The 24,435-nt window shown below is 66.3% G+C and overlaps 1 protein-coding gene across 2 annotated transcripts; it reads right to left on the reverse strand.

Annotated features, from left to right (window-relative positions):
- Positions 1–44: 44 nt before the first annotated feature.
- SEMA3F (semaphorin 3F) lies at positions 45–24,163 on the reverse strand. 2 transcript variants are annotated; one of them, XM_054838599.1, is made up of 19 exons: positions 24,026–24,163; positions 20,657–20,821; positions 11,400–11,560; positions 11,177–11,239; positions 10,397–10,516; positions 8,878–8,958; positions 6,645–6,738; positions 6,147–6,266; positions 5,101–5,240; positions 4,909–5,023; positions 4,605–4,674; positions 4,332–4,476; positions 3,993–4,215; positions 3,098–3,186; positions 2,770–2,811; positions 2,389–2,546; positions 2,242–2,309; positions 1,483–1,616; positions 45–1,400 (listed from the first exon to the last, which is right to left on the reverse strand). In XM_054838599.1, the coding sequence occupies exons 2-19, from the start codon at positions 20,766–20,768 to the stop codon at positions 990–992; spliced, it is 2,346 nt and encodes a 781-aa protein (XP_054694574.1). In that variant the 5' UTR covers positions 20,769–20,821; positions 24,026–24,163; the 3' UTR covers positions 45–989. The 2 variants fall into 2 exon arrangements, with proteins under 2 accessions (XP_054694574.1, XP_054694577.1); XM_054838602.1 differs by lacking the exon at positions 8,878–8,958.
- Between the last annotated feature and the right edge of the window lie 272 nt (positions 24,164–24,435).

Consider the following 24,435-nt stretch of genomic DNA (forward strand, 5'->3'; position numbering starts at 1 on the left):
CCGCCCGCTCCCCGTCCCCAACAGAGCACACGCAGGCGCCTGCATCCATCCCAAAGCCAGTGTTTATTTGGGGGTGTCCCCAGCTACAGTGGGGGGCACTCGCTCGGCCCCGGCAGCCCCTGCTCTCCCCATGTACAACTATTTACAACCCCCGCACCTGCCAGGGTGCCCTGAGGCGGGGGGGCTGAGGGGCTGGGTGCCCCAAACGCCCATGGGTGCCGATGCCAGTGAGCACCGGCGGCTGCCCGAGGTTTTACCCCAGCACAGCCCCTTCTCCTGCCCTTCCCCACCCCGAGACCCTGGCCGAGCCCCCACTGCGGCCCGGACACCTGGGTCTTGTCTCAAGGGTCCCGTCTCCCCCCCCCCGCACGCCCCCGGAGGGGGACGGCACCCTGTACCCTGGCCCCACACCCCCTCTCCTAGGCTTGCCTGGTGGTCTGCAGCTTCCCCATGGAAAGCCCTCGCTCCTCAGTAACCGGGGGGGGACTGAGGCACAAAGCTGTGAGAGCCATGCCCAGATTGTGGGGGGGTCAGACCTTGTCCGGCGCCACCTTTCCCCCTGCTTCATCCCCCTTGGCTGGGGTTCGTCCCCCTCCCCAGGGCATCGCCTCCTCCCACACCAGGACCTGGCACCTCCGGTCCCATGTGGTTCCGTGCCCCAGCTGGGGAGGGGCAGTGGCCGCGGTGCCCGGTGGTCCCCACACACCAGGATCCCAGGGTCCCGGGGCGGGGGGGGAAGACAGTGATGCTGGCTGCGGCCACCCCGGGGGGTCCCCGCTTCTCCCCGGTGCTGGGAGGCGGGGGTCGCATCGCCCCAGTGACTATGTACAACCTACAAATAAATACTGTCTCCAGTGGGAGGGGGAGCGCGTGTGTCTGCGTGCGTGTGTGCGTGGATGTATATATATATATATTTATTTATAGATATTTTTAATATTAAAAGGGGGGAAAAATAGACCACTGTGCTAGCAAAGTCCCTGATGATGGTTTCATGTATGCCCATAGGTCTCTGGCTGGTGATTCCGGCGGTTCCGAGGCTTCTTCTGGTCCTGCTGCTCCTTGGCTTTGAGGCCTGCCAGCGGCTGGGGGGGGCTGGCCGCCGTGTGCCGCCAGTAGCCCTGGCAGTACTGGTCCAGGAGTCCCATTTCGGGCTGGGTGAGGAGCTGCAGCAGGTCCTGGTAGCGGGGAGTGGGGGCACCCGGCAGGCCGGGGGGGGTCTCCGCCTGGACCAGCACGGCGTGGACGGCACGGCTGCTGAGGACGCGGAGCTGCACCTTGGTCACCGTGTGCTTGAAGTTGTTCTCGGTGGCGGTGCAGGAGTACAGGCCGCTGTCGGCGAGCTGGAGGGCGCGCAGCAGCAAGCCCTGCTCCGTCCGCAGCACCCGGCCCTCCACCCGCAGCTGCGGGGGGGAGAGGCGGCATGGCTCAGCCGGCTGGCACCCGGCACCTCCCGGCACCCCCCGGCGCAGCACCCCGCCCTACCTCTTTCCGCCGGTCGCTGTTGTCCTTCTGCAGCAGCCACTTGACGCTGGCCTGGGGTGAGCGGGGCTGGCACTCCAGGAAGGCGGTGCTGCCCTCCACCCCGTACTGCACGGCCTCCACTGTGTTCTTGTTAGCTGCGGGGCAGCCGGGTCACACGCGCGCCTCCGCACCCCTGCCCCGCTGCCCCCCTGCCCAGCCCACCCACTCTCCGAGGGAGAGCTCCTGCCCGCCTCCAGCCACAGGTCTGCCTGCTCCCCAGCCACCCAGCAAGTGTAGCCATCCTTCCACAAGGGTGTCCGTCCATCCATCCATCCATCCACCCATCCATCTGCCCGTGTCCATCTTTCTCTGAAGTACCCATCCGTCCACCCATCCATCCATCCCTCTATCCACCCATTCAAATCTGCTCATTCTTCTCCCCAACATATCCATCTATCCATGTTCATCCTACTCCCCAATGTATCCACCCACCCGCCCACCCCATCCATCTGTGCTCATCCTCAACCCCAACGTATCCATCCATCCATGTTCATCCTACTCCCCAATATATCCGATTTTGCACCAATCCATCCATTGTTCCATCCATTGTTCCATTCATGCATGCATGCATCCATCCATCCACCCATCCTCATTCTCCTCCCATATATCCAGCCACACAACCATCAACCCACCAGGGCACCCCTCCACCCATGCCCCGCTCTGGCCGTGCCCCCCAGCCGCCCCCCCGTGCTGCGGGGCTCTGCCCCAGACCTCACTCACCGTTGGAGTTGTAGCCTCGGCACTGGCGGATGGGGTTGCCGTGCCGGACGTCCTGCCGCCGGCTCCGCCTGTGGGGAGGCAGGACGTGAGCGGGGGAGCCCGGGGCCAGGGGCTCCCTCCCTGCCGCTCTCCCCCGGCCCCCTGTACCTCTTGGAGGAGGCGGAGTAGCGGGTGCAGGCGCTGCCGTCCCAGGCGCAGTATGGGTCCCGGGCCAGGCAGCAGTCGGCACAGGCTTCCCCATACACGTCGCAGCGGTGCAGGGCCAGGTGGGTCACGCCTACGGCCGAGGATACGTACAGCTGTTGCTGTTGGGGGGACAAAGAGGACAGGGTGAGATGTCGTCTCGTCCCCACCCTGCAAGGACCCCCAGAACGAGCTGCAGCCTCCTGGTGCTGGGACTGGCCGAGATACCGGAGCCACCCAGTGCCACGGGAGCCAGCTCGCTCTGGTGCCGCGGTGACGCCGGGCAGAGATGCGGCTGGACCAGTGATGGGATCTGCCCAGCCCCTGCCGTGCGCCGTGACTCACCCTCTTGGAGGAGATGGTCATTGTCTTGATGGGTGCCGGCACCTAGACAGGAGCAGGAGTGAAGGAGATGGAGGGGCGAGTGCCTGGCCTGACGCTGCAGCCCCAGGGTGGGCAGCCCAGACCCCCCAGGCAGCTGGGGCGGGCAGGGGGAGCTGTCAGGGAGCAGCAGGCAGGAGGACCAATGCTTGGGGTCCCTCCAGAGCTGGCCAAGGGGCTGGTTGGTGTCCCAAGGGGTGGCTGGTGTCCCAAGGGGCTGGTTGGTGTCCCAAGGGGTGGCTGGCTGGGTTGACAACACTCAGTGGAGGGTGGAGGACAGGACAACCCTTACCTTGAACACTTCGATCTCCTCCAGCATGAGCTCCTCCGTCTCCATGTCATCCCGGGGGAGCACGATGACTTTCTGCACAGTGCCACGATCTGCAAGACACCATGGTGCCCAGGCGCTCAGTGCCACCCCTGGGCACCTGCACCCTCCCCTCCTGGGAAGGAGGTCCCTGCTGGGGCTGGGGGGAGGAAGGACCCCCCCAAGGCCATCCCCATCTCCCTCCTGCCACAGCGGGGGGCTGTCCCTGGGGTGCGGTGTACTGGCTCAGGTCACTGCCTGTGGCTAGGGACTGCCAGCACCCCGGGCAGGGTGGGGACAGCAGCCAGGGACGGGCAGCAGGGCAGGGGAAGGACCGGGATGGATCACAGGGGCTCTAGGACGCATGTTAGAGCAGGGGAAGCACCAGGATGGGCAACGGTGCCCCCAGGATGGGCACTGGGGTTCGGGAAGGACAGGGCAGGACACCGGTGCCTCTAGGATGGGCAATCGGGCAGGGGAAGCTCGAGGCTGGACGATGGTGGGCTTAGGATGGGCTATGGGAAGTGCGAGGCTGGATCACAGAGCCCATAGGATGGGCACCAAAGTTAGGAAAGGATGACGCTGGATGGTGGGGCCCCTGGGGTGGGCGCTGGGGCACAGGGGGGACCAAGTTGGATGGTGGCATCCCTAGGGTGGGAGGTATCATGCTGGATCGCTGGCCCTGGAGACAGGAACTGGGCCAGGGGAAGGACCGGGCTGGAGCCTCGAGAAGGGGCAGGGATCTCAGGGGGGGTCTCAGCCCCTCGCCCCACTCCAGCATGGCGGAGGGCACCGTGCTCTGGCCAGCCCTGGTGGTGCCCGTGCCCTCCGGGGCCGCGCCGGAGCATGCTGCGTTCCCCGCGGTGCGCGGCGTGGGTACCTGTGCCCAGGAAAAGCACCTCATAGCGCCCGTCTGCCGCGTCCACCTGGTCGACGGCCACGGTGGTGAAGCGGTAGTTGACGTTGGTGCGGACCACCAGCGGCTGGCGGTGGGTGGGGTAGACGGCATGGTACATCAGCGGGTGCGTGCGCATGAAGTTGATCACTTCGTCGGGGTAGTCCTTGGTTGACTTCATGGACGGGGTGAAGGTCCCCCCGGGGCACTGTGGCACAAACGCCACCAACACTTTGTGACCCAGGATCCGGGCGCGGGTCTGAGTGTGCCGGCTGCCCGGCAGGCACCAGCTCACCTCCCCACGTGTGCCCAGGGGGTACTTACGGTGCCCGGCCGGGGGTAGGGCATCTTGCCCGTGTAGGGCATCCACTGATAGTTGGGTCCCTCCTTGTGCGCAAAGGGCCCGTTGAAGACCATGCGGATGTCGGCCATGGAGTAGACGCAGACGGCAGAGCCTTTGAAGACCGACCTGGGAGGAAGGACCGGCTGTCACCCTCTGGCTTGGCGCTGCCCACTACCACGGCATCACCGGGACCCCCACCCCGCTGGGGACTCACCCTCCCTCCACTGCTCTGTGCCAGGAGGGTCAGAACTCACCCTGAAGCAGAGAACACGGCGTAGATAACGGGGTTCTTCGTGTCCTGTGTCTGCTGGATGAAGACATCCTCTTGGGACAGAAAGATGGGGGTGTCACCATGGGGGAGGTGGGCAGGGACCCCCCTCGCACCCAGGGATGACGGGGAAGTGGGGAGGGCAGCTCCCCATGGGAGAGGTAAGAGGTGGGGGGGCAGCAAGGGGGTCCCCAGCCCTCCCCATGAAACAGGGTACTGTGTCACCTCCCAAGGGTGCCCCCAAGCCCGCAGGGGTGCAGAAGGACCCCGTGCCCCCCTCGCCCACTCACGGAGCTCATCGAAGTGTGTTTCGATCCCGTCGGGTCCTGGCACGGAGCAGACAAGCCGAGCCTTGAGGAAGGTGCTCCACTTGTTCACGAGGCAGCAGTGCCCCCCATCGTCATTCTGCAACAGAGGGACCCCCGTGCTCAGCCCTGCCTGCCCCCCTGCCCACTCCCCTGCCTGCCCACCGCTCCACCTACCAGGCAGATGCGCCCGATGCGGGAGTAGACGCCAGGGCTCAGCGGGGCATCGGCCGACTTCTCTCGGAAGAAGAAGTAGAGCTTGTCGTCGTTCCTCTCGCTGCTGTCGGGGATGAGCTGGGCGCGGACGAAGGCCGGGTCTGGAACGGCATGGCATGGCACAGCACCGTCAGCCCAGCGGCACCCCTGCCCTGTGCCGCAGCAGGCAGGATGCGTTGCCCCGCTTCTGGAAAAGCACTGCTGTGGTCACAGGGCAAAGAGCTGGATCTGGACCAGAGCTGAGGGCCGAGGAACCGGGTCTCTCTGCTGGGGCTCAGAACACCCCTGAAGTCCCTGGGAGCATCCCCAAGGTCCAGCAGCTCTACGAGCAGGGCGGTGGGAACTGGTCTTCCTCCCCAGGGAGGAACCACACAGCCTGGAAGCTTCTCAGGAAGCTTCTCCCTGCCATCCATCAGCCGGCGCCCAGCCTGCGCTGACAGCTCCCCCTCTTCAGGTTACCGCCCTGCCGGCTCCCCAGCCCGGCAGGACCATCCCATCTGCTCTGGTCTGTTTACTCAGCTGCCACCCCGCGGGCAGGGGTGCTCCGAGGGGGGCAGGATGAACGCTCGGGGTCACCGACTGCAGGCGACACGGTTGACATCTCAGCCCTGCAGAAACCCATGCATGGACTCTGGCAGAGCCAGCCCCCATCTCTTGCCAGCTGGCTGCTCTCACCACCCAGCAAAGCCCCTGGCACGTCTGTTACTGTGCCCCACACAGCTATCTCTGCTCTTCTGCCTAGATTTCCTTCCTTCCATCCATCCATCCATCCATCATCTGTCCATCCATCATCTGTCCACTCATCCATCTACTGTCAACCATCCATCCATCCATCCATCTGTCCATCCATCCGTCCATCCATCCCACACCACCACCCATCCACCTGCCCATGCTGGCTACTGTCTCTGTCCTGGGAGAAGGATGCAGTATGACATGATGGGTCTCATCTCTATGGCTGGAGCCATGGGGTCCCTAGGGAACCTGAGCCAATGACACCCCAAACTCACCATTAAGCCAGCGTGAATTATACTGGTCTGTCCTCATGGCTGTCTGTTTGCCCATGGTGCGGAAGATGGCTGCGTCCGTGCCCATGAAGTCGATGTAGACACCAGCATAGAGCTCTTCATCTGCAGAGGACAGAGATCAGCTGGGGGTCCCACCTAGTCCCATCCACCCACCTTCTCTCACTGCCCCAGGCTCCATCCAGCCCCAGCCCCAGCTAGTAGCCACCAGGCAACCAGGAGCCACTGCCTGTGGCCATCCCAGACAGCTGGTGAGGCTGGCCCAGGACCCCCACCTCCACTGGGCCAGATGACCAAGGACTGGGCATCCGGGTGCCCAGCCATCTGCAGCTGGAGCGGGCAGGGGTGGCAGGGGCAGGAGCCTGACTCCTTGGGGATATTTGGGCAACGCAGGAAGATGGTGGCAGCAGTTGTCCCATCTCGCCTACATGTTCCCTCTGCCCAAGGCAGGCAGCGCCGGCCCCAGGGAGCTACAGGACTCACTGATTAATGCAGAGACGGTGTCAACTTTGGGGTCGTAGGAACACTTCCCCTTGCCCGACTCCAGCTTGTCTGGCTCCAGGTAGAAGATATAATCCTGGAGGAGGAAGCAAACCGAGGAGCTGGTTAGACTTTCACCCCTCCATCCCCGTGGCACCTTCCGAAGCCCACCGGGAGAGGCAGCCTCCTCCAGGATGGAGCCCAGCATTGAGGACAGATGAGGATGGACCACACCAGGGGTCTGCAGGTCTCCTGAGAAGCTGAAGCTCCTGCGAGCTACTCCTCCGACATTACTGGGTGCTTCTGCATGCCCTCCACCGCTTGCAGACTTGGCCAAGGTGCCAGGCTGAAATGGGGTATCCATCCCCCACGCCCGCGTCTGGGCAAACATCTCCCTCCATCCGTCTTCATTCCAGCTGTCTGTGCCACGCATCGCCGCTTGGCCGGCTCCGGGTCATGCAGCTCCAGCAGCTTTGACAGGTGGGGTTTGGCCAGCGGCACAGCTCGGCTGCCAGATCCGCCGCGCTCCTCCTGCCAGGACCCGTTTTCCAGCAGGCACCACCAGGCTGGCATCGCAGTGAGATGCTCCGGAGATGCTCCAGGGCATTTGTCCCACGCCGTTAGGAGCCGACTCCCTGCTGTCGCCTCTGCCTTCGCCTCAGCCATCCCCGGCACCATCACACGCCCCCGGCCAGGGGTGAAACCCACACTGCCTCCAGAGACGCACGCAAAATCCTCTGCCGGTGCTGGGGTGGGGGGGGCAGGCAGCGCCAGGCTGACCCAGCCAGGTCACCCCTCGCCCCGGCGTATGGACCCCCGGCACTGGGACGCAGCAGCAGCACAGCAACACCTGCGGGGAGCCCGGCTACGGGGGGACCTCAGGCAACCAAATTGGGCTGGTGGAGCTACCCGCGGGCCCCGTGCCCTGGCTTTGATGCAGGGGTGATGGACACGGTGCCAGTCACTCTGTCGGGAGGTGAGCAGGCTCCTGGCAGAGCCCCCGGCTCCGGGAAGGGCAGGATGGGGTGGGGAGCTGGGATGCTCACCACGCACATCTCCCACCGGAGGGTCTGCTGGCACCAGCTGCTCCCGGGGCACCCAGCCCCAGAGATGAGCACAGCCATGCTTCTGCTGTCCCCGTCGCCGCGCTGTGCCGCCATTGCCATCACAAACACCTCTGCCTGGTGCTGGCCCCGCTCCCGAGCCGGGCAAACTCTTGGCAGGGACAATCTGGCTCTCCAGCGCAGCCCTGGCCCTGGCCGCACCGCCTCACCCTCCTGGCCAGGCAACCCATGAGCTGCCACTGGTGCCGGCGCTGCCGTTCGGCTAACGTGCCTTGAAACGCATTGGCGCTGCTGGAAAGCGGGTGCCGGCAGCCCCCAGGGATCCCCCCTTGGGGCACGGGGAGCCGCACCGGGGAGCTTCTCCCTGCAGACGCCGGGGCCAGATTCAGCCGGGAGGGAGGAACTGGGGGGCTGAAACAGCAACGGTGCTTCCCCAGCTGGCACCGGGGAAGTTGGCAGCAGGAGCTGCCCGCAGCCGGCGAGATGCTTGTGGCCGAGCATCGCCCTCTGCCCACCTACCACCTGCCCGCAGAGCGGGGGGGCAGAGGGATGGGCAGGGGGAGCCCCAGGCTGCCGCAGGGTGTCCGCGCCCCACGCGCTCCCCAGCCCATGCACCGACCCACGTTAGTCCAGAGGGGAGGCTCGGGGTGACACTGTCAGGGCGGGCTGGGTGTCCCCAGAAGCCGGGGACGCTGTCACCCCCCTGAGCCCACTTGCCCACTGGCATGACACAAGCCCCTCCCCGGGGCAGGATGAAGCAGCTGCTCAGTGATGTTTTTGTAGACCCTACCAAAACACCTCCTGCACATCGCCTTGGCATCCTCCCCTGAACCATCCTGATTCCCGTGGCTCTGCCGACACGTGGCCCCGCTTCCAACGGGCCATGGCAAAGCCGGCAGAGGGGAGAGCCACCACCCCTGACAGTGTCCCCCACGAGGGACCCGTGTACGGCCTGGGAGGAAGGAGTTAGTTAGAGAAGGAGAGCGGAGATGCCAGGCCGGTGGCCGGAGGACGCTGTGCTGAGAGGGAAGGAGACGGCGGGGATGCCCATGGCATGGGGCGCCCAGCCTGGGGGTCGGAGGCATGCCGGTGGGAAGAAGGAGCCCGCGGCTCTGGCGTGGCCCAGGGGAGAAGTGGGCACGGCTGCGGCGGGCTCCTAGACCGGTTCCCACCTTGCTTTGTGCTGGTCTTGGGCTGAGGGGGCCGTCGGCGGATCTGCTTTCCCGGCCTCCCGGCTGGCTCGGTGGAAACCCCTGGGGAAAAGGAGCAGGGCAGAGAGTTAGCGCCGGTGGGGGAGGAAGGACCCCCCGGGACAGGGGCGGGACCCCAAGAGCTGGGGTGATGGGTGGCTGTGGAGCAGCAGAGCCGCAGTCCCCCCAGGTGGTGCTGGTGGGGGTCCCTGGATGCTCCAGGCTGGGCTGGCCCCCAGCAGGCGCTTCTCCGGGCTGGATCCTGCTCTCTCCCACAGAATTGGGGTGCCCTGGCACGGGGCAGGAGAGAGCGGAGAGGCGGCTGCCCGCAGCCAGCCAGGATGGCCTCACGCCTGGGGATGCACAGAGGGGACCTGCCACCCAGCTGGCAGCACCCCGTGCAGAGGAGCGACGTCCCGGTGCCGAGCTGTGGCATGGGGGAAGCTGCTGGCACCGCAGGGGTCACCGGGACCCCCTGTCCCTGTCCCTGCCACACCACCGCTGGCTCCGCCGGAGGGAACAATGATGCTGTCCTCAATTGCACGGGCATCCCTGGTGCTCCTCAAATGCTGCCGCTGCCCAGTCCGATCCCAATCCACTCCCAGTCCGGTCCCAGTCCAGTCCCAATCTGGTCCCAACCTGGAGTGGCCCAAGCAGCATCCGCCTCTCTCGGTGCCCGTGCCAGGCCCGGGGCAGAGGTCCATCCTCTATGTCCAGTGCCGTGCTCTTCCCTCGCCTCAGGCTGGCGGCACCCAGCTCACTCCGACTGCAGGACAGGACACAGCCCGGGACCTGCCACCCCGGTGTGGAGGGGACGGACACCTCGCAGGGCTCGGGGACCCTGGGACGCCTGGCGCTGCTACTTGCAGAGACCGTCTCCCTCCCAGGGCCATCCCGAAAGTGCTCCTCTGTCTGCCACGCATCCAGCCGAGTGGCACGTGGCTTCAATGCCGCCATCTCGCTGCACACCATGGTCCTTGGGACCGGGTGACACCCATCCAGGGACATCCCCTGCATGGCTGCATGTGCTGGCGCAGCTGCTGCCATGGTTCTCCCTGTGCAATGCTGGCGCTGGCGCGGTGCCGGGCGTCCTCCGAATCTGTGGCGAGGGGTTCGGTGGCGGGTGGGAAGCTGAGGGAGGATGCGTCCCTCACCCCGGCAGAGATCCAGCGGCGGCTGCGGCTGGCAGGGCGGGAGGGCATGTCGCATGGAAGCCAGCGTCGGGGTCCAGCTGGGGTGGCCCGGTTCCGGTGTGAAGTCCTCGGTCTGCGGAGAGGGCTCAGCCCCGCTCGGCAGCACGGCATCGTTAGCCATGGTCACCCCCCGGCCCGACACTGCCCCCCAACCCTCTGCCCCCCAACCCTCCCGGCACTAGCCAGCAGAGCCGAGCTGCGCCGCGCCGCCCTCCTGCCCCCCGCTGCAGTCCCGTGGCAGTCCCCCCCACTGGCACTGCCGGACCGGGCACCGGCTCACCGCAACCCCCATCCCTCCCACCCCTCACCTGGGCTTTGCGCCCACGGTTGACGAAGGCGCAGATGGGGTTGTAGGCACCAGTGCCGCACACGTAGAGGTGGGTCCGGTTCCAGGGCTGGATCAGGCGGATGAAGTTGCCGCACTCCCCCTGGGAAGTGGAGAGCGAGGTGCCAACCCCAGCAAGGGGACGGGGGCACCCCCCTTCCCACTGCCTCCCAGCACCCGCGCTGGGGTGGGCACCACAGGGTCCAGCCCCCCGGCATGGGGTAGGAGCTGGGGAAGGGAGGAAAGCAGGCCAGGGAGCCAGGAGGATTGGGGGCTGGCACGGGGCATGGGCTGGTGTGGGGCATGGCATGGGGCCACGGGTTGGGGCCATGGGTTGACATGGTCATGGGTTGGTATGGGTCTTGGGGTGCCATGGGTCTTGGGGTGCCATGGGTCATGGGCTGGCATGGGGCTTGGGACGGCACGTGGCACGGAACGGCACAGGTCAGGGGTTGACACGGGCATGAGCTGGCACCCTGGAGGGCCCAGCCCTGGCTGGCGGGAGGAAGCAGCGTGGGGAGCTTGGCCTCCTGCTTGCCCATGAAGCTCTGCAGGACCTGCACGGCTGGGAAAGAAGGGGTGGCGGGACACTGTGACACTTTGGAGTGCCTCCCCATCCCGACATGGCTGCAGATGCTGCCGAGCTACAGGGGACCTGGGGGATGGCTTTTCCAGGGTAGGACACGAGGACACGAATCCCCTTCCACTGCTGGCCACCACCCGCCCCGTCGCTACCAGAAAGGAGTTCGTGGTGGCCACTCACGTTGCTGTTCTTGCCCGACAGGATGCACTCCTCAATCCTCTGCTGGGATGCGGGCCAGTGGATCTGTGGAGACACCAGCCCAGGGAAGACCAGGGCTCCCACCTGGCCCCACCTCTTCCCCACCAGTACAGCGATGCTCATCGAGCTCTTGCCCCGGCATCCAAAATGCCTGCCCAGGTGCCCGGTTGCCCCCCTCCACCCATGCCCTGCAATGGCAGCTTACGATGAGGGGCTCGCGGTTGATGTCGTGGAGGTCCAGCGAGAGGACGTAGTCCTTGCTGCCCACGTACATGCGGTCGTGGTCCTCGTCTTTCAGCAGGATGCGGTAATCGCTGGAGTTGAGGAGGAAGTTGAAGAAGTGCGCCGTGCCCGTGGCCTTCAGCTCTGCGGGAGCAAAGGGGCAGGTGTCAGCACCCTGGGGACACCCGCCTTCCCCGGCGCCACCCCTGCTCCCCAGTCCAAGCCTGGTCCTGGCTGGAGGGTGTCCTGCAAGAGGAGGTGCCCACCTCCCCCTCCATGAGCACCATGACGCTGCCACCCGTACGCAGGACATGGGACAATGCTCACGGCTGGCTGGGACAACCAAAAGTGGCCAGGGAGGGGGCAGCAGGACCTGGGCTTAGGAGACCCAGCACCCCACAGCAGGGAGTGGAGCACCTCACTGAGATGGGGCAGGCAGGGGGGGCTCCCTGGCATGCTGGCCAAGAGCCCACAGCTCCCAAAATCTCTGGCATTGTCCCTCTCCCGCCATGTCCCCATGTCCCAGCCAGGCCACTGGCTCCTCAGAAGGGGAAGTTGGGACCCCAAGGAGCCGGCTCCTGGGGAGGGGACGAGCCTCTCCCCCGCCCCTCGCACCCCATCCCCCCTGGGAAGTTATTTTTAGCCTGAGTGTGGGAGCAACGAATGAAAGAGGATAATGAGGGTCATGAATATTCACAAGTGCAATGAGGCAGCCAGATGGAAGGCAGAAGTGCTGCAGATGATGTGGGCCCGTGCCAAGGACCACGTGGCAGGGGCCAGGGCACGAGCGAGACAGAGGACCCTGCCCCCATGGGACACTATCTGACCTGGGTGCCACCTCCTTTGGAGGTGCCATCCCTTTGGATGCCACCTAAACAGCCATCAAGTGCTGCTCCCAGACATCGGATGCCACCCCAACGGGACATCACCTTCCCCATATGCCACCTCCTTTGGATGCATCACCCCCTTTGGATGCCACCCCCAGCCATTGGATGCCACCTCCATGTGATGCTATCTGCCTCCGATGCCACCCCCTCTGGAAATGCCAGCCCCTTTGGATGCGCCAACTCCTTTGGATGCCACCCCCATGGGATACCATCTGCCCCAAATGCCACCCCATTTGGAGGTGCCACCCCCGTTGGATGCCACCCCCATGGGACACTGGCCCCATGAGCATCCTGACCCAGTTTGTCCCTCCACGCAAACACGTGCCCTGTGCAGGTGGGGCTGGATTGGGGCTGGGGGGCAGCCCCTCCGGGGACCCCCCCTTGCCGGGCGGGAGCAGAGCAGGGTCCCGCAGGTCGGCAGCGGGAAGGAGCACGTCAGCCTCCGGGCAGGGCTCCAGCGGCCAGCTGCTGCTCCCAGCCGGGATGCCAAGCGTCTGCAGATCTCCCTGACCTCCCGCCTCCCAGCCCCACGGGGGGCTGCCAATGTCCCACGGGTGTCCCCAGGATCCTTTCCCATCCTGGGCACCCTGGGGACGTGGGGGTCTGCCCTCTTTGAGGAGCGGGAGGGATGGGGGGGGCTGTGCCCTGCACCCTGGCTGTGTCAGGGACCCCCTCACACAGCCCTGAGGACCCCCCGCTTGGCATCCCGGGGGTGGGCTGGGGGGCTGGCAGGGGGGCAAGCGCCTCTGGGACGTGGTGGGCACCCACCCTCCTGCTGGCCAGGGGAAGGGGGATTCTCCACGGGAGCCCACGCCAAGGGGGCACAGGGGTGCCCAGGTGACATGCCCACCAGCGTCACCAGGAGAACCTCCTCCGTCCCACGGCCGGCAGCGGTGCTCCTGGTGCCCAGCCCCGCAGCGGGACGCCCGCAGCCCACTCGGCACTGCTCAGCCGCGACGGTGAGGCCAGGACGTGCCGGGCACCACGGGGTGGAAACTCTCCAGGCCGTGCTGCGGGAAACGGCGTCACGGGACGTGACATCAACCTCCCCCGGGCCCCGGGGTGCACCCGCCCGCTGGGGCTGGACAGAGGGGGTGAGCACGGCGGGCACGTGGAGGGGCTGGCCGTCGGGGCTGCGGGCAGGGGGTGCCCCCCACCATGGCAGAGGTGGGTGGCGCAGTGCAAAGGATGGGGAGCCGGGGGGGCTGCCCACCCCACAGCACGCTCCTCCTCCCGCCTCTCCCATCTGGGCTCCAGATGCTCCCTGTTGACAGCGCTGGCTTGCCCGCCACCCATGGTGTCCCCTGCCCATCCCACGGTGTCCCCTGCCCGTCCCACGGCGCACTGGGTCCAGCCCCTGCCTGCCCCATGGCCTGCGGCTGCCCCATGCAGTGTGCACATGCGTGCAGCGTGCGGCGTGTGTGCCTGTGCGTGCCCCGTGCAGCATGTGCGTGTGCCCTACACTGTATGCGTGCGTGCATACGTGTGTGCACGTGTACACAAGTGTGTGTGTGTGTGTGCAGGTGAGTGCCACAATACGTGCGTGTGTTTGCGTGCATGTGTGCCCCATGCAGTGCGTGTGCGTACGTGGGTGTGTGTGGGCGTACCCCATAGCGTGTGTGCTCCTGCGTGGGTGCCGGTGTCCCAGGCAGTGCACGTGTGTGTGTGTGAGTGCCCCACGCAGTGCCGTGGGGGGCACCGGATGAATTTCTTTGGGCTTCCCCCAGAGGGGTGCTGGTGTCAGGGGAGGGGGGCCGGGGCTCGGAGGCAGGAAAGGGCAGGGCGGCTCCGGCAGCAGAGGAGCAGGAGAGGTCGTCCCCAGCGCTGGGGACACGCTGCCGGCACTGGCAGCCACCGCGCTTGGGGCAGAGAGAACCCTGGTGCAGGCAGAGCTGGGGACGGTGGTGAAACCGGGTGGGAGCCCCCGTGCCGGGACAGCCCCGCATCTGCCACGGCTGCCACGGCTGCCTGGCCCGGGGATGCCACCTCCAACCTCCCCAGGAACCCCGGGGCTGAGCCAGGCAGCGCCAGGACACCAGCAGCGGAGGGTCCCGTGCCAGAAACGCTCCCAAATATCCCACGTCCATCAGGAGAGACGGCCCCGGGGCTCGGCAGGGGACGGGGCCGGCAGCACAAAAGGGTCCTGGCCCCCTGCCAGGGGCCGCATTCAGCCCCCCACGCCCCAGCGATCAGAGGGGGCACCCCCAAAGCAGGGCGGTGACAGACCCGCTGCCCCGTGACGCCCTCTCCAAAGGGGACGGAGGGGTGGGCGAGCCCCCGCCCCAACCTCTGACCTCCCGAACCGCCAGCCCCCCACCCTCCCCGCCTAATCCCCCACCACCGTGCCCCAAAACCTGCCCCCGGCAGCCACAGGGGGTCCCCCGGGACAGAGGGTGCCCCCCCGGGGCTGGAGAAGCCGACTCGTTAGCGGATGCGCCCTGACGAGCGTATTCCCTCCCACATTCCCACCACCAGCACCGGCAGAGCTTCCCCGACTGGCCGGGAGCCTAATCCCATTTTAATTGCCCGGCACCGGAGCTGGGAGCCGCCTGGCATCGCAGCCGGGGTGGCCTCCCTGGGGACGGTCCCCTCGCAGCATCCCGCGGAGCTCCCCCCCGGGACTCGCCTCCCCAGCATCGTTTGGTGGCCTCAGGCGTTGACATTTAATTACCCCGCACCTTGGAGCGATGCCGGTGGCCAGGAACCCGTCAGACCCTTGGCCGGCAACACGGGGTGATGCTCAGCTCCGTCCGCGGCAGCGACGAGCGGCACCGCCCGATTACACACTCTGCAAAGCCAAAATCCCCCCCGAAAAGCCAAATTCGGGCTGAATTGACGGCCCCGGCAGCTGCCCGACAGCTGCCCACATCTCCACCCTTGCCGGCTGCCACCACCGTCCCCGTTGGGCAGGGACGTGCGGTCCCTACCCATCGGCACCGAGACCGGCACCGAGCTCCAAAGCAAGGGTGAGATTTTGGGGGTCCCTGATAAACCAAGCATCCTGGGAGGGGCTGCTCACCTCACCCCAGCCCCCCAAATCCCCCCGACGCCCCCAGACATCACCAGGGCGCCGGCACGAAGGGTTAACGCCATTAGGACCCGAGCTGCTCACCTCCCCAGGTGCGCCATCACCGCACCCCCCCCAAAACCAATTACAGGCGCTCTCACCTAATTAGTTTCTAATTATGAGCTTGTAGCGCATTCAACATAATTAGCATGTAAATTACACGGTGTGTTTATATTCAATAACCGCTCTCCCCCCCGGCTGGCGGCAGCGGTGCCTTTTGGGAGCCCTTTCGTTCCATGGGGGTGAATGAATTCACTCCAAATGCCGATGGAGGGACCCAGCGGCTGATCCCAAGGGAGCCCGGCCCAGCAGAGATAAATCCCGGCTCCATCCCGGAGTATTTTATCCCACAAATTTATAAGGGCACCTCAAATTCTGAGGATGCTTCCCCAACCCTCCCTAATTTTTTTTTATTTTTTTTTTTTCCTCCCCCTGCTTGAAATGTGGGATGCAGCTTTCTGGGTACCCTGCGGAGGGAAGGGATGGGGAGCGATGCTGGGAGAGGGATGGGGGGCTGGATGCGTCCCCTCGCGCGTTTAAAGCATTTGTTGTTATTGGGGCTGATCAAAGAGCTGGGTGGGTCGCTTGATGAAAGCAGAATTGCTTATTTGTTTGAGCGTCACTCCGCTACCCCTTGATGGGTTATTTATGATGTAATTAAGCTAATTACATGTAATAAGAGAGTTTCCGTGGCCCCCAGCCAAGCTCTTTTCCCACTTAACCGATTCACAGGTGGGAGGAAACCGAAGCCGCCTTGCTGGGGCTCGGGAGATGAAATGGCTCCGGCTCCCGCTCGCTACCTTCCACCCCCGACCATCTCCAGCCCCCCGGGAGCATCGCCCCGCGCTGGCACCCACCACCCGCTCCGCCAGCCCCCGTGGCAGGGGACAGGTGCGGCGGCCGCCCGGCTCAAATCCCTTGGGATAAAAGCAGGGCCGGCTGGGTGCTCCCCCCCACTGCCCGGCCGGTTGGGCACAGGCCAAAATAAAAAAAAAAAGAAAAACCACATTTTTTTCAGCTGAAACCGCTGATTCATCCCCTGGCGAGCCTGCCTGAAGTGCTCGTGGGGGAACATGCCCCAGCAAGCATCGCTGGCAGGGGGGACCCTGTCCCCACCGAGCATCCCTCCGCAGCGGCGACCCCCGTCCCCAGCGGGGAGCTGGTCCAGGGGATACTCCGGCATCACCAGCGGCAGGAAAACCCCTCTCAGGAAGAAGCTCTTTCACACCCCCCCCCCCAAAAAGCAAAGGGCTGACCCGAGGGGTCCCCACACGCCGCATTTGGGTCTTTTTTATATTTTTTTTTTTTTTTACATTATTTTCTTTCCCAGCCCCTGAAAGCCCGGGTGTGCCAAGGCGCCGGGCGGGAAGGCGGTCGCTTTTCCCGGCCATTTGCTCCACGCCAAAAAGGCAGCGGGGAAGGGGGCGGCTGGGGGTGCTCCGGGCAGGGGCCACGGCACCGGAACCGGGGGGGGACACACACGCCAGGACCCCAGGCAAGGCCACGCTGGCTCCAGAAGGAACGTCATTAATTTGAGGGATAACGAGCTTATTAGGTACTGATTTGGGGGGGCTGAAATCACACGGGATTTTTTGGCGGGGTGAGGGGGGGGAGTTTAAGGAGCTTATGGAGCTTCGCAGCCGGAGCCCTGGGGGCTCAGCGCCGGCGGCAGCCGGTCCCGGCGGGTGGGGGGGCCCTGCCGCAGCCCCCCACCGCCAGAGCAATCCTCTTAGGGGTCACAGGGCTCAGCCCGCGTCCCCGTCCCCCAGGACATGGGATAAGGGACGGTGGCATCGCCCCCACCTTTGAGGAGTCCAAGGAGCAGCACGGGGGGGGTCCGGCGCACCCCCCGACCCACAGCGGGTCGTGCTCTCCCGGCACGTCCCCAGGGCTGGCTGTCCCGGAGCTCTTGTCCCTGCCCGTGCGTCCCCCCCGGGTCCCCCCCCCGTGTTTATCCCAGCCCACTGTCGCCGAGCGGTGCCCACAGCTGCGGCAGCTTAGGAGGGCGCCTGGGCGGCCCCCGAGGACACGGCCCCCTCGCCGGGCTCCTCTCCAGCCATCTGCCACCCCCCCCCCGATCAAGCGTGCCGACGTCCCCCGGCTGCCAGCTGAGATGCCAGCGGGGAGGGAGGGGAAACTGAGGCACGAGGCGACCGGGAGCACGGTCACGCAGGGGGCTGGCGGCAGAGCCAAGAGGAGACTCCACGGCTTGATTTATTCTTTTTAAAGTGATTTTTCCCTCTGCAGGAACTGCCCTGCCTCTCACCCGGCCCCTCCGGGCCAGGGCTGCCCCCGGGCTGGACCTCTGCCGCGGCTTTTCCGAGAGGTGCCGGCAGGGCTGTTCCTGCCGTCACGGGGGGGGGGGGGGGGGGAGCGGCTCCCCCTTTGAAGCCCCACGGAGAGTCCTGACCCTGAGGGCTTCCCGCGGTGATGCGGGGCGAGAGCCCACCCTTCCTTCCCGCACGTTTTTTCCCACGCTGGACGGGGAGCAGGACACGGAGAGATGAATCACCATCACCATCATCATCACCTTCTGCATCCTTGCAGGGAAACCACCGACCTCTCCCGTGCCAGAGCCCCCAGCCCGGAGGAAGGCCCGGAGGAGAGGGGGCTGCAGGATGTGTACGGGAGAGAGGGGGAACTGTTAGCAAGGAGGTGATTAAAAATATCCATCCTATTTCTGGCCAGCACCGGGCTGGGATCGGGGAAGAGCTGTTGGCAAAAGGGAACCGCGCCGGAGCCGCTCCCAGTGCTGTTCTTTCCGTGCCGGTCACCTTCCTCCTGCCGACACACGGACAGGAAAGCCTTGAGAGGGAGGACAGACGGACAGGGACCATTGGGGGTCACGGGATGGGGGGAAGGACAGGGGGTGACCCTACCCAGCCCATCACCCTGCAGCAGGGTGAAGGAGCTTGGATCCAGCCCCTTTCCTATTGCTTCATTATTTTATATATTTTTTCAAAAGCACTCAGAGACGATGGGGCTCTGTAGAGGATGACGCAGGCCCCGGGGAGCTGCGACAAACCTCCGGCGCGTGATAACAAGCAAAGGCAAACAAACCCAGAGACGCTCCTGGGGCTGGCGGGGCTCCAGGCAGCGCGGCCGAGGCGAGGCGCCGGGGGAGGACGCAGGGACACGACGGCTCCTGCAGGCACGGCTCCTTCCCCGGCACCCCGCCGGGTGCCAGCGCGAGGCCACGGCCACCTCCGTCCCACCGGGCAGTGCCTCGGACGGGGGATGCTGCCAGTGGGGACCTGCACCCCAACCCCAGCAGCATCCCTCCCAGCCGTGCACCGGGTCCCCCTGCGGTACCACGGCCACGTCTCTGCCAGCAGAGCCCAGCCCAACTCATCACACCAGTGTCCCACAGCCCGGCTCCCATCCCACCCAGCGCCACTGCCTGCTCAGGCACCCTGGGGGACCTGCAGCTGGGGATTTGGGTACCAGCACCGGCTCCCCAAGCAAGAGAAGGGGCTGGGCTGGCCGGCAAGCGCTGCTGCCGCCCCACGTCTCGCGGCCCCACGGCTTCATGGCGGCCATGTACAGATTATTGACTCGGGAAAGCCACTTACCGGCAGCTCAGCGTGCGGCTCCCGGCCGGCCCCTGAGGAAGACCCCGGGGTAATTCTCCTCACTGCAACAGCCCGGGCAGGCAAGGGGCGAGCAGCGTCCCTTCCCGACCCCGGCGTGCTCAGATCCGGCACGCCGCCGGCACTTCTCCGTCTGCAAGCGTGAACCGGCCCTTCTTCCACGGCAAACCTCACTGCTGGGCAGCGAGGGCGGGGGGGCCCTGCCAGACCACCCCAGGCAGGAGGGAGAGGGACCAGAGATCCCGACGCAGGCACTTGGGTGACACTCCCAGGTCCCCTGGGCACGGCAGGGACCTCCACTCCACCGCGCCAGGGCCAAAAAAAACCAACCCCAAGCCAGCCCCCACCCCGCAGCACAGCAGGCCTGGCCACGCTCATCCGGAATTAATCCCGCTCCCCGGGGCACGCCGGTGGCTGTGGGACAGGACAGGCGTTAACACACACCTCGCCGGGGTGGCAGGCACCGGGTGCAGCCGGGGCTTCACCGGACCCTCCCCTCGCCGCGGCTGCAATTCCGGGCAGGAAACAGCAGCAGCCAAAGTGCCCCAGCAGCCCCCAAAAACCCTCCGAAACCACCTTTCGGAGAGGAAAGCAGTGCCTGCCACACTGGGAGGAACCTCTCGCTCCTTTCCAGCCTGGACTTGTCCCCAGCATCTTCATACCAGCCATTTTTCCTGCCGACACCAGCCTTGAACGCCAGCAGCTCGCCCTGCCTGCGCCATGCTTGCTGCCAGCCCCCCCGGCCCCTCCTGCCCGGCTCTGCCGGACCAGAGCTGCCGCGCTCGCTGTCGGCTCTGCCACCGCATCCTGGGCTTGCCGGTTCGGTACGCGACCGGAGGGCAAAGGCACGGTGGGACGGCACTGCAGCATGGCCCCGGCTCTCCCGCGGCGGCTCGCCTCCCCTGGGACCCCAAGGGGAGGCAGACACGAGGCTCCGCATGTCTGTCACCCCCCCGACACGCATCCCTGCGCTGGGATGCATCCAAGCGGGCAGCCAACCCCGGTGGGGCCCGGGGCGATGGCGGCACCGAATACACCGTGCTGCCGGGGGCAATTTTTGTTCCACTCCTTGAGGTTTGCAACCCCAAGCCCTGCCTCATGCCCCCCACCCTGCTCCCTTTCAGCATCCCCGCGGCAGGAGCGGCTCCGATGTTTCAGTCTCTGGTATTTCGGTCAACCCCTCTGCCAACATGCACCCCAAAGCTGACTCTGGGGTGTCCCCCCAGCTCCCAGAGTGGGCTGGGTGGGTCGGGCAGCCCTGGTATCAAAGGGTTAAGCCCCTTCACCCCCCCGCCCCCCAGCCCAGCATCCTCCCCTCCTGCCAGCTCCCTGCCAGCTCCCAGGCGTTAATACCAGCTGGGGGGGTCGGGGCAGCGTCAAGCTGCTGTCTGGGCTCAGGGCGCTGCTGGAGGAGGGGGCTCCCTGCACCTTGGCACCCAGCTTTGCCAGATGGAGGGAGCCACCCACCCACAAGGAAAACGTAGTGGGGGGACTGGGCAGGTTACCAGCACCCCCAGACTGGGGGGGGGGGTAGACTGGGAGCTCAGCCACACTGGGATATGGATCCCCATGGGGATTTTTGGGGGTGCAGCCTGCTAATGCGAGAGGAGGAGCAGCCTGGACCGGGGTGCCACTGGTCTCCTCCACCTTCTCGGGGTCCCACCCCGCTCCCCGACTCCCACTGCCAGGCTCTTACCTTTGAAGGAGAGCTGGACCCTCGGGGTGGCGAAGCCGTGGTCCTTGGCGTGGGCGGCCCGCCAGCCCAGAGTCAGCAGGGTGGCCCAGAGGAGGACGCCGACCACGGGCATGGTGGGCACGCGCCTGGGCGCTGCGGTCGAGGGGAGTCTGGGGGGGGCCGAGCCTGCCAAAAAGGGCACAGGGGGGAGGGACATCAGTTTGCTGCACCCACCACCCCTCCAGGGATACAAGCCCCACATCTCCCCATCCTGCTCTTCATCACCCACCGGCACGCAGCATCCTCCGGGGAAGGCTGGGAGCCAGCTCTGGGCGGGGGCTCAGCCGAACCCCACTCCGCAGGCTGGGTGTGGGGAGGTGGAGGGCAGGAATCAGGGGGTGCCAGTCTCACCTCCCTGGGTGCCAAGCCAAGCGCGCAGGGCGAGGCGAGCGTGGCGGCGAGCACCACTGCAGCTCCTCCACCCAAGCCGGCGAGCCTTGCCCAGGTGAGGAGCATCCCTCCTCGCCCCCCCCCAAGCCTGCAGCATCCCCACCCTGCTGGGCTGGCTCCCCCCGCCCCAGCACCCAGAGGGGTCCCATCCCCAGCCCTCTCCCATTCCCCCCACTTCTCCTCCCAGCCCCCAGCAAAGCCACAGTGAGCAGAGCCGGGATCAAATCTTTCCAACATGAAGGAAATCTGGACTTCATTATTCCAAGAACGTACCAAAAAAAAAAAAAAAAAAAAAAAAAGAGGAATTTTTTTTTTTTATAAATAAAAGAGGAAGAAAAAGAAGGAAAAAAAAGCCCTGCCTATGTGCCAGGCAGCTGGACTCCCTGGGGCTCCGGCACTGAGCGGAGTCCGCCAAGCTGCCTCCAGCAAGCCACACACGCACCCCGGCACGGCACAGCACAGCGCGCAGTGCCCCCGGCGTACCCCGCTGCCCCTCCTGGACAGGGACCACCCCCTCAGGCCCAGGTCCCCCTCCCAAAGCAGCACCCTCCCGGGGAGCTCCAGGAGGCTTAGGGCAGGATTTGGGAGGAGGCCCGTGGCGGGAAGGCCCTCGCGTCCTCAGGGAGCTGCACGCCCGGGGTGGGATGCGCTGTGCCATGGTACCCGAGTGGACTCGGGCATGCGGGGAGCGCCTGGCCAGCCCAGCCACAGGGGCTCTGTGCCGCAGCGACGGGTGCTGCCTGCCAGCATGCTGCGCCGGGGGGTCCCCACCATGCCACCCCCACGGGGACGTGCCTTCCACGGCTCTGCCTGCTGCCACCACGCAGCCCCACTGGGGACAAGCACACATGAAGGTACCGGACAGATGGCCAGCTACCCTGGGAGAGGGATGCTGAGCTGCAAGGGGGGCAATCCTGCACCCCGGGGCTCTGTCCACAGCCTACCCGGGTGGTCTGGCCAGCCCCTCCCGTGGAGCACAGCACCCACGAGGCCAGCCCCAGCTCCGAGCGGGACAAGGACAGCAGGACTGTCACCGGCAGGCGGGTGCTGCCGTGGCCCCTCCAGCGATGCGCTTCCTCGAGCGGCAGGGCAAGACCCAGAGCGCAGTGGCATCGCCGTTCTCTGGGGCTCAATATTTTTTTTTTTTTCCCCCCTCACTCTTGCCTTTGGAGTCAGTAAATATTTCGATTTGCTCCTCTCCCCCTGCGCACAGCCAGCTCCGCTCCATTGTACTGGCATTCGGTTCCCTTCCAGGCTGGCCCCCCCCTTCTCCCACCCGTTCCCAGGCTCTGCCCTCCCCATCAGTGCCGGGCCAGGACAGCCGGAGCCCCCAATTCCTCCGCCAGCCAAAACTCCAGTTGGTTGCAGTTAAAAACCACCCCCCCCATCCAACACCCCCCCACCCCCCCGCGGCAGCTTTAGGAAATAATTCTGGCAAATCCCACTATTGCATTTGGATGGAGCGGCGTACGCGTCAGAGACAGGGAGCGAGATGGCAAACAAAGGAAAAGAGGGAGAGGAGGGGAGCGCAGCGAGCGCAGGGCGAGGAGGGGGGAAAGGGCCGGTGGCGAGCGGGGGGGCGACCCGGGCCCGGCCGGGAAAGGCAAATTCCAAGGAAGCCAAAAGGGGAAATGGCTCATTGGAGCGCACCTTGGCCGGGAAATCTCTATTTCCAGGGTCATCTGCGCTCTGGGGAAACTGGAAACTCCAGGGGAGAGCGGCCACGTTCCTCCCCCCAGCACCCGGGCTGGCTTGGGGTTGGGATTTTTTTTTTTTTTTTTTTTTTTTGGCAATTAAAGTTTGGCCATTGCTGGTGCCGCCGCAGGAAGATCAAAATCCCGCTCGGCTTTATCCACCCCCCTCCCCAGGCCGGTCAACCGAGTGCCGGCGAGCCGAAGCAATTAGGGAAAGGTTTTCTCTGCTGGAATAGGGACCCCTTTGGGGGGCCGAGACCCCGGGGCAGAGGGGGTGTCCCGGGGGGGTCCCGGGGGACACGGGGGTAGGGCTGCCCACACGCCTGCTCCCAGCGGCCTCAGGACAGATCCTTAGGAGCAGAAACGATTTGGGAGGGGAAAGAAATGCAGGCAGGATGGGCAGCGCGAGGGGAGCCTGCCCCACCTCTCGGCCACGGCGCCCGAAGGCGCGATGCCATCGGCGGGAAGGGGGAAAAAAAAAAAAAGGAAATAAAATAAAATAATAATGCTATGCCGTTCACCGCGGCCCCTCGCACCCCGGGAATAACTTTGCACAACTTTGTGCCGCCGGCCCTCGGGCACGCCTGGCCTGTCCCCGGGGAGCTCCCGCCGCCCCCCGCTCCCCGGAGCCAGCCGCTCCGCGCTCCCGGCCCCCCCAGCCCCGCTGGGGTTCGGGGTCCCACCGGGGCCGGGGGTCCCCCTGGGGTGGGCTTCAGCTGCCCCACGCCACCCGCTGCACGGTGCTGGGGGGGGGGGGGTGCCTCTGGTGTGTGCCCCCCACAGCACCCCATCCTTGGGCACCCACCCGCCGACGAGCCCTGCCGCAGCCCCCCCTGCCCCGGGAGTCCCCTGCCAGCCTGCGTCTCTGCCTGTACCGTGTCCCCCGGTGACCGTCACCCCCGAACCGAGCGGGACCGGGGCGCGCCTGCCCAGCCACGGGCTCCCGGGGGTGGGGGGGAACCGGCAGGGAGAGGGACCGGCGGAGACCCCCCCCCACCCCGGTACTGCCCCCCCGCAAGGCGCGGGAGGGGGCTGCAAAGCACCCGGTGCCGCCGCCAGCTCGGGGCAGGGGTCCCAGCACCGGACCGCAGGCACCAGCCCCCCCTCCCCGCCCCACCTGCCCGCTTCACCGGCAAGTTGCGGCGGGGGGGCACACACAGGAGTTCCGAGCGGTAGAAAGTTTTCTCGGGGCGCCCTCCCCCACCCCCCGCCGGGCCCCCGCTCCGCCGCCCGCCCCCGCCCTTACCTCTGCGGGTGTCCCGCCGGCGGCGGCTGGGGGCGGGGGGGGGGGGGGGGTGGAGGGCGGCGGGGCTCAGCGCCGCGCCGAGCACCCGCGGCCCCCCGCCATCTCGCGGCCGCGACTGCCGCCGCGGCCCCGGCCCGTGGAGCGGCGGCGGGGCGGGGCGGGGCGGGGCGCGGGGCGGGGCGGGGGGAGCGGGCGGCGGCGGCCCGGCCCCGACTGGGCGCCGCAGTCCGTGCGCTCGCCGTGGGGGGGTCATTTGCATAACCACGCCCTCAAACACAGCCCCGCCCACCGCCTGGGGCCGCGGGTTCGAGCCCCGCCGCCGCCCCCGCCGCTCACCTCCGGCTCCGGCCTTTTGTTGCTCCGTGCCGGTGGCACCCCGCCGTGCGAGGCCGCGGGCGGCTCGGTTGGCC

Source organism: Grus americana, chromosome 11 (assembly GCF_028858705.1).
Source record: "Grus americana isolate bGruAme1 chromosome 11, bGruAme1.mat, whole genome shotgun sequence".
Lineage (NCBI taxonomy): Eukaryota > Metazoa > Chordata > Aves > Gruiformes > Gruidae > Grus > Grus americana.